At 32.9% G+C, this 8,582-nt stretch overlaps 1 protein-coding gene across 1 annotated transcript; it reads left to right on the top strand.

The window, feature by feature from the left end:
* Window positions 1-573: 573 nt before the first annotated feature.
* On the top strand, window positions 574-2,031 carry LOC141659136 (ethylene-responsive transcription factor RAP2-2-like). The gene is made up of 2 exons (XM_074465890.1): window positions 574-839; window positions 1,101-2,031. Exons 1-2 carry the CDS (start codon window positions 638-640, stop codon window positions 1,781-1,783), a joined length of 885 nt encoding a protein of 294 aa, XP_074321991.1. The 5' UTR covers window positions 574-637; the 3' UTR covers window positions 1,784-2,031.
* The last annotated feature ends 6,551 nt before the right edge of the window (window positions 2,032-8,582 follow it).

The following is an 8,582-nucleotide window of genomic DNA, read 5'->3' as shown; positions in this document are numbered from 1 at the left end:
CAAAATTTTTGTTAAATTCCTTCTTAATTGTTTAAGTGAGTCGCACATGAATCCGGAAGACATCTTGCATAAAAGAAAGCACGGAGTGCAAGACGCAATAAACATTTTACACTTTTCATGCACATTTTTTTATTTATCTACCGTATACGGAACAGGACAATTAACATTTGTCATCGCAACTTACTTTCCATCCCGTGTGATCTCACTTCACTTATCATATGAGTCGGTTCATTCTCTGCCGTTCAATATTTATAAATAAGAGTAATGCTATACGCACAACAAATGATATAATTAAAATTATTATAAAATAATATTTCATAACTAATGTAACAGTATAGAGTAATTTTATCTATATTTTTAATATAAATGCTGGGGATCTATTTTTATTTTAGTCATTAAAAAATTAATATATGGCATTCTATAATTTTTTTAAAAAATAATTTAATACCCCTAATATTTTTCTATAAATAATGGCAACAAATTTAACCATTTTCTCTTTTTATTGGTAACCTTCCTAGCTACATATAATAAACACATGCCACATATAAATATATGATACCGCTTGCACTCATAGTTTCATATTCATTGTATTGTTCTATCTATTAAAAAAAATATACTCTAGAAAAAACAAGCAAGCATGTGTGGAGGTGCAATCATCTCCGATTTCGAGCCACCCATTAGAACTGGCCGGAAAGTTACGTCACGGGACGTCTGGGCTCAGTTTGACGGCAGCACCGGGTCGGATCTATTTGGATGGAACTCGTTCCCCGACACTTACCCACCTTTCACCGCCTTGGACAACTCGTTCGACAAGCCAAAGCAGCTAACTACGAATAAAGGTATTGTTTTGTACTCGAGTCTAAATTAGAGTACTCATTTTATTTTTGTGCACCAATATTTAAATTTAAATTAATGGTGCATTTTGTAAATTCAAATGATTAATTCTTTAAGATGAATAGATGATCAACATTTTTAATATTTTAGTAGCTTTTTTTCATTTCCAAGTTATGTCAACATTAAATATGATCGAAAGTTGGTAAGAAGAATAGTGTAAAACAAATAATCTGATCTTTTTAAATTTATAATTTGTACTTGTACAGAGGTGAGTCAGGCGAGTGAACAAGCTGAGAAACCGAGTCAAAAAGGTCATAAGAGGACTCGGAAGAATGCATACAGAGGCATACGTCAAAGGCCATGGGGCAAATGGGCTGCGGAGATACGTGACCCGCAAAAAGGTGTCCGAGTCTGGCTCGGTACGTACAACACTCCTGAAGAGGCTGCGAGGGCTTATGACGACGCTGCCAAGCGTATTCGTGGTGATAAAGCCAAGCTCAACTTTCCTGAGTCCCCTCCTAAGAAACAGTGTGCACCCAAAGCTGATCACGAGTTGACTCATCCTTATTCCGAGTTGACTCAGTTACCTACCGAGTCAGCTCAGTCTTACTGCCGGCCACTCACTCCCACCGGATCAACTCAGTTGTCTTTCCATGCACTCACTCCCATCGAGTCAACTCAGTCTTCCTTAAATGAAATCATTCCCTACGAGTTGACTCTGTCATTGTTTGAGCTTCCCGCCAAGCTAGGTTATGATCCAGCTATGAACTTTGGTACTTTTGAGCCACCAAACTTTAGCCCGAGGGAAGAGCTTGAATTCAAAGAACATATTACAAGTATAAAGAATTTCTTGGGACTGGAGCAGGAGCAGGAGGCGAGTCAGATGGGCTTCAACTCGGTCGATCAGTTGTGGGCTATGAATGATCTTGATGCATTACTTGCAGCTTAATCTCCCTCGTCATGGGTCATGATCAATATTATCGGCATGCAAATTATGATCTACTAGTAGTATTACAAAAGCCAAACTTCGTTTGTGTTTCTCGTGTCTTCTTAGTTCTTACAATATATGTGTTACATGTTCGTATGTTATGTTTGTTATGTTTGTTATGTTTTGGTGTTCTGTATTTTTTTTGGTGTGTTATGTATGAATCGATAAATAAATTTGCGTGCTATATAAATTGTATGTTTATTTGTTGAGATAGCAGCCCGTTACTATTTCATAGTTACTGATTTTGAGACTTCTGTAAAGTATAGTCTGATAATATTTTTTTTAATTATTTTTTAATAAAAATTTAAAAATAAAATTTTTATTCAGAAAAAAAATATTTAAAAAATATTATGAAATTATATTTTAATTGAAAATTAAAAAACGTGCCAAAAGTACCATACAGAATTTAATGAGAGAGAGAGTAATTGGTTTACTTGACCGTCCTCACTCATATGTCTCACTCGGGCGTGGAGCAGCGGACAAACAGAGATGAGTCAAGTACTCTTATTAAATGTATTTGTATATATTTTTTAATTTTTTTTCTTCTAAATAAAAATATAATATTTAAATTTTTATAAAAAAATAATTAAAAATAAATTACGGAGACATACATTATAGTTGTCTTAAAATGCATATCAAGTATGTGGAAAAAACCGTAAAGAAATGAGAGTGACGAAAGTAGTAATTGTTATCTCGTAATGATATAAACACTAACAAGTTATACTTGTTTTTTTAATTATATCATTTTGTTCTCAAGTCAAAGTTTTAATAATATTCAAATTTATTTTAAATTATTGATATATTCATAATTTTAGAAATCGATCGTACATTACTACTAAAATTATTAATATCAAAATTTTATTATATTATAATGTTTTACTTAAATTTAATTTTTGTAAATTTTAAGTTACTTAATGTTTTTTTATGAAAATGTGAAAATTTGAAGAAAAATAAATCGTTATAACAATGTATGATCGTTTTCTTATGAAAATTTTAAGTATTTAATTTAGAAATATAAACAAAATTTCTAAAATATCATTCTCTTTTTAAACTAATCGAAGGTGCGTAAATTATTAATAAACTAGCTTCAAACCCGTGCGATGCACAGACTACACATTTTTTTTAATATTACATAATTTTAAAAAAAAATACTTGAATTCAATTCTTAATTTTTTTCATTTAAAACTTTAAATGATATGATTTCATGATAATTATATAAGTAAACGTATATGTTCATAACTTTTTAGAACATTTAAACTTATTTAAAGTGATAACATTGGTAAGAGTGAGAATATTATTATAATGAAATTATTATTTTATTAAGGGTAAAAATATAATGTCTCTATTATGTTGGTACCTTTAAAAACTATTATTTTAGCATGTTGATTACTTAATCGATTAACTATAACTCTATAAAAGATATTTGAAAAGACAATATTACTAATTGAACGATATAGTTTTATTGATAATTCAAATTGTATCTAAAAAAATTTGTTTTAAATAAAATTTGTTTTTTTATTTCACATGAATAAGAGACGAATTATACTTAGTTTAATATTAATTTGATTTATCTCGGATAAGTGATTTACATTATTTTATTTTAACCCGATGCCTAATAAACCGACCAAATCAAACTAATTATTTTTAGTTTAATTATATTTTTTTAAATTCCGGATTAATAAGATAGTTTTGTTTTAGTCTGGATAATTAGTATATATGTTTTTTTTGTTGGTCGAATTGTATTTTTATTTTAGTTTTGTGTTAGTCTGAATCAATTTTATAATGTTTTTTTATCCTGGATAAATAAAATATATTATTTTGTTTATCCAAGTTCAATAATATAATTTTTTTAGGAGTATTGATAGTATTATTATTTTATTTTAACCCGAGTCACATTATATATTAACCAAATCTTAAGAATTATATTTAGTTTGTTTAAATTTAATTTAGTCTGAAGTAACAAATTAGAATGATATAAAACTCAATATGAATTAAAATTTAAATTGGTAGAAGAAATTGAATTTAATATAAATTATAGTGATATAGAGTTCGATATAAAATATAATTGTAATTGGTAAAGTAATATTTGAATTTGACTTCAATATCAATTAGAATTAGAATTAATCGATCCAATAATTAGAATTCGAACAATTAAGTAAGGGTAATTAAGTAATTTCAGCAAGTACCGACCGACCGACTACCAAACTTTTAATATTTCATCTATTATAGTATAGTATAAATAATTAGAAAATTAAATAATAAAAATATTTAACTGATTAGTAATAATTTATTATCTGTAGTATCTATAAACTTTATCTGAGTCGAATTAGTCGAGTTCGAATGAAGTCTAATCGATTTCGAGCCAAATAACTCGAGTCTGAGCCATAAAAACAAAAAGCTCGGCTTAACTCGTTTATACATCCAAACTCATTTTCGTGTTCAATATCGGCTCGTTAAAAAAAAACGAATCGAATTTAATTAAATGAGCTGTCATACCCAAAATTTGGCATTGGAGTGACTCGGGTCAGACGCGAGTTGATTAGAGTCAAACTCGGCGTACAAAAGAGGCGACGCGCCAAGTTACATAGGACGCGTCCATTTTAGTGGAAGTGTTTACCAAAATGGTCCTTTGAAAAGGGAGATAGAAGGCGCGCCCATGAATTTAGGACGCGCCCATATTATGGAATGTTTATTTGAGATAATTTTGTTATAAGAAGATTTATAAGCACTTATCTGGTGGAGGACGCGTCTGGTAATGGTAGGCGCGTCCATTATGATCAAAGTATCTAGCAATTGTGGTCAATGAAGGTTGGGGTACGCGTCCAGAGGTTTAGGACGCGTCCTGTCTCTATGGAATGTTGTGAGTAGAAAGAAATAATGGAGGTTTTATGAAGGTAAAGACGCGCCCAATAGCTTAGGACGCGTCCTTTATGTGGCAGATGCATTCTCAAGGATGAACTCAGGACAAAGCATGCATGGAAAGGAGCAGTGGAGAGTTATTTTTACTAACGTATTTGTTGCAGGTACTCTTTGAAGAATTCCCTCCTTGAGACGGTCAAGGAGGGGGATGTCCGTGAAAAGTTTGAAGGCCTCCAGGGGTATGCCTGATGATTGAAGGCCTCCTCCTGTATTCAACGGGTGTCCTCGTTGGGGATGCGGGGTTAACTTTGGTGTGTGCTTTGGGAGCTCTGTTCTTGTATTCAACGGGTGTCCTCGTTGGAGAACTTTGGAGTCATCCTGCACTTTGCACCCAAGAGCTTGGGATCACCTGTCCTGCTATCTGGTGGGTTATCCCCATTCGGGGGACAGGGACGCGTCTGGCACTTGGGGTGAACCGTGGCTATACCTGCGTCCGTATATCAAGGGAGATAGTTGTAGCGGAGTGTTATCCTTGCGCGGGGAGATGCACTATCCGTGAAGTCTTGCGATTACGGACGAGCCTTGGGCCTTCGCGGTTGGGCCTCATAGTTGGACATTCCTAAAGCTAGCGGAAGACGGACTTTGGATGGGCTTCTACTGGACCTAGGGATAAGAAGTCTAAGTCCATTAGACTTCCTGTTCTACGAGAACTACGTCAGGCTTGATCCCTATATAAAGGGTACGTAGGCACATTGAGAGGGTAAGAAGTTGAGAGCTGATAAGAGAGCCACCACTTACTCTGATCAATCTCAGCCTAAAACAACCACAATCAACCACACACCGCTTAAGTTTCCGGCAAAGAACCACCGTCACAGATCTTAGTTCCGGCGAGAAACCTCAATCTTTGTTGTTACCAGATTCCTCCGTCAATATGAGCCGATCTCGAGTTTTAGTTACGCTCTGTTCATTTACAACCCTAAATATATGTAATGTTTTTCATACGTTTGCGAATATTTGCAAATGAACTAGCCGAACTAATTAAATTAATCTGTTCGTGAACAGTTAGCGTTCATTTGTGTACCAATTAGGGCATATTTTTGGTAAAAGATGACGTACTTAACAGCACGGAAGCATTAGTTAGTTTCAATAATGAGATTGTTTGCCTTATAAACTGGAGATCCACATGTGTTTGAAATAATAGTGCTTGTCTGTAAACAACATTAGTTCAAGTTTGAGGAATATTTTAAACTAGAACAGTGGTAGAAAATAACTGTTTGCAATCCATAGTTTAGATGTTGAGCCGCTGTATACATATGCAGAAGTGAGGACCATTATTTCAGAAAATAATTGTACTTACTTCTTAGGCGGGCACTGTCGCCCAATATTGAACATTGTACAAGTAGGTGGTATTCATTCAACTTGACACATACGGCGAAGGTAATACAAGCTACTGTCATACTGCGTCATGCAAGGACCACGTTTCCAACTCATCTTAGAATTTCTTACCTATTTTTGTTGTGCACACCGAACCACACCAACCGCAAACGACTTCATTTTCTTCTTGTGTTGAATTTGATGTTTTAGAGATTTTACTAACATTTGCACTTGTATAACGTTCTTTTAGCACACTTTTAAATAATAAATATTTAAGATTGACAGATTTACATGTCAATTAATTTCAGTACAAGAAAAAAGACATAATCATATCCAGTAAATTAAATCTGAAAAATTTGATAGTAATTGCTCTATCATTTCCTACCAACCCGTAATCTGGTAGGAATTACTTCAGATGAGCCCAAATTTTATACACCCAATTGTCGAAATCTACCAATATTGGTAGGAAACTCAAAACCTACCAAAATTGGTTGGTTTTGATCAAACTTAGATACCGAAATGGTCTCACCAACCACGTCATCAGCCCTCACATATTTTACTTATTAATTTTTTTTTCCAAAAAAAAAAAGAAATAATATCATCAATATGAGACTATTTCGTACTAAGTTTGGTGGGAAAGTGTTTCTTACCGATATTGGTAAGTTTTAATATAATTTTATACTGAAAATAACCCTATTGTCCATATCAGCAACCCACGTACTATTAAAAATATACAACATTTGTCTGAATTATAAAAAAAATATTAATAATTCATGTCATTTTTTACCAATATTGGTAGGAAAAGGTCCTCTAGCCATGAATAGTATTCCCTACCATATTTGGTATGCTTAGTGGTTGGTCAACGAAAGGGAAGATGAGATGTCCGGTTTGTGTTGGAAATGTACAAGGTTTTCATCTCACGAATTGCAGAAAATATGGTTTCTATGGATCATATTGAACATTTTTGGATAAAAATGATCCGCTGCAAAAGAAAAATAAAAAATATGCTACAACGGAACTTAAGGTGTTTGATGGTCGTACCAAAGGTGAGAATTTACTATTTTCTTTATTGCAAATAGATTTTGCTCCACCAGAAAACACTTTTAGTAAATTCAAGCCTAGGGACTATAGGGTAGATCATTATTGGACCCACGTTTCAATATTTATGGGAACTACCGTATTGGCATCTCATGATCTACGACATTGTATTGATGTTATGCGTACCAAGAAGAATGTGTTTGAGAATTTATTTTACATAATTGTAAATGATCGAATCAAGACTGAAGATAAAAAAATAATCAAGGGTCGATTACAAATATCTAGATCTACGACATGATTTGTGGATCGATGAAAAAGGGGTCATGCCTAAAGCACCTTACACAATTAATAGAACTCAACTCCGGATTTTGTGTAATTGGGTCTATAAACTTAAACTTCTTGATGGATGTGTATCAAAATATATCTCGTTGTATCAAATGAGATACTTTAAAAATTACCGGTTTTAAATCAAATAATTTTCATATTTTCATGCAAAAGTTAAGCCTATTGCTTTTCGTGAATTTTTACATCTTATATTATGGAAGCTTTCACCGCTCTCTCAAATATTTTTCTTGATATTTGCTCATCCGTTTAACTACATGAAGATTTAATTAATTTGAAAAAATATGTAGTGAGGACAATGTGTGTTCTCAAAACCGTCTTTCCGCCGGCTTTGTTTGACATTATGGAACACTTACTTGTACACTTGATTGAAGATTGTAGACTCGGCAGACCGGTTTACTATCGTTGGATATACCCTTCTGAGCGATTGTTGAAGCATATGAATGATAAGGTCGGAAACAGAGCACGAGTGGAAGGTTTAATTGCGGAGAGATATGTTGAGGAGGAAATGATCAATTTTTTTTCATTTTATTTTCGTTCTTCCATAAACACGGTTCATAACATCGTACGTTGTAATGAAGTTGTGGTTGAAGTACAAGAAGAAAATATTTTAGAAGTTTTTAGATATCCCATTTAAACTATTGGAAAGCATGTTGTTGGGTATTTAAATAAAGTGATTTGATGATTGCGGAATATTATGTGCTACTAAACATGACGGAAGTTCAACCGTACATTCGATAATTTACTACCCGTGTCTTTTATAATTAAATGCTAATTTATTATATGTATAGCGTCATATATAATTTACTAATTACTCTTATGTTTCAGGGAATTTGATGCCCAAATATGTGCGAATGATCCACATATATCAAATGAAAGATTAGAGTCACTTCAAAAATCCGAATTTAAGTCTTAGTTTAGAGTAAAGGTACTTTCACTAATTCGCACATTATAGAGTACACTTAATATAAAAAAATCTAATAGAATACATATATTTATTGTGTATAGGTTGAAAATGGTATATACTATGACCTTTTCAAACATTTAACTGATGGACCAGTATGCAGTGTTTTCTCTTTTCAAGGTTGTTTGGTTAATGGATATAAGTTCCATGTTTATGGGGTTTTTTGTGAAAAGCACTTTTCAC

Source organism: Apium graveolens, chromosome 5 (genome assembly GCF_009905375.1).
Source record: "Apium graveolens cultivar Ventura chromosome 5, ASM990537v1, whole genome shotgun sequence".
Classification (NCBI taxonomy): Eukaryota; Viridiplantae; Streptophyta; class Magnoliopsida; order Apiales; family Apiaceae; genus Apium; species Apium graveolens.
The sequence above is the reverse complement of the archived record's forward strand: the minus strand, read 5'-3'. Positions and strand labels throughout refer to the sequence as shown.

Bases quoted from the DNA above. Each gene is read 5' to 3' on its own strand.
- LOC141659136 (XM_074465890.1), top strand. From the start codon at position 638: ATGTGTGGAGGTGCAATCATCTCCGATTTCGAGCCACCCATTAGAACT. The intron at 840-1,100 runs GTATTGTTTTGT...GTACTTGTACAG, and splicing joins GCAGCTAACTACGAATAAAG to AGGTGAGTCAGGCGAGTGAA.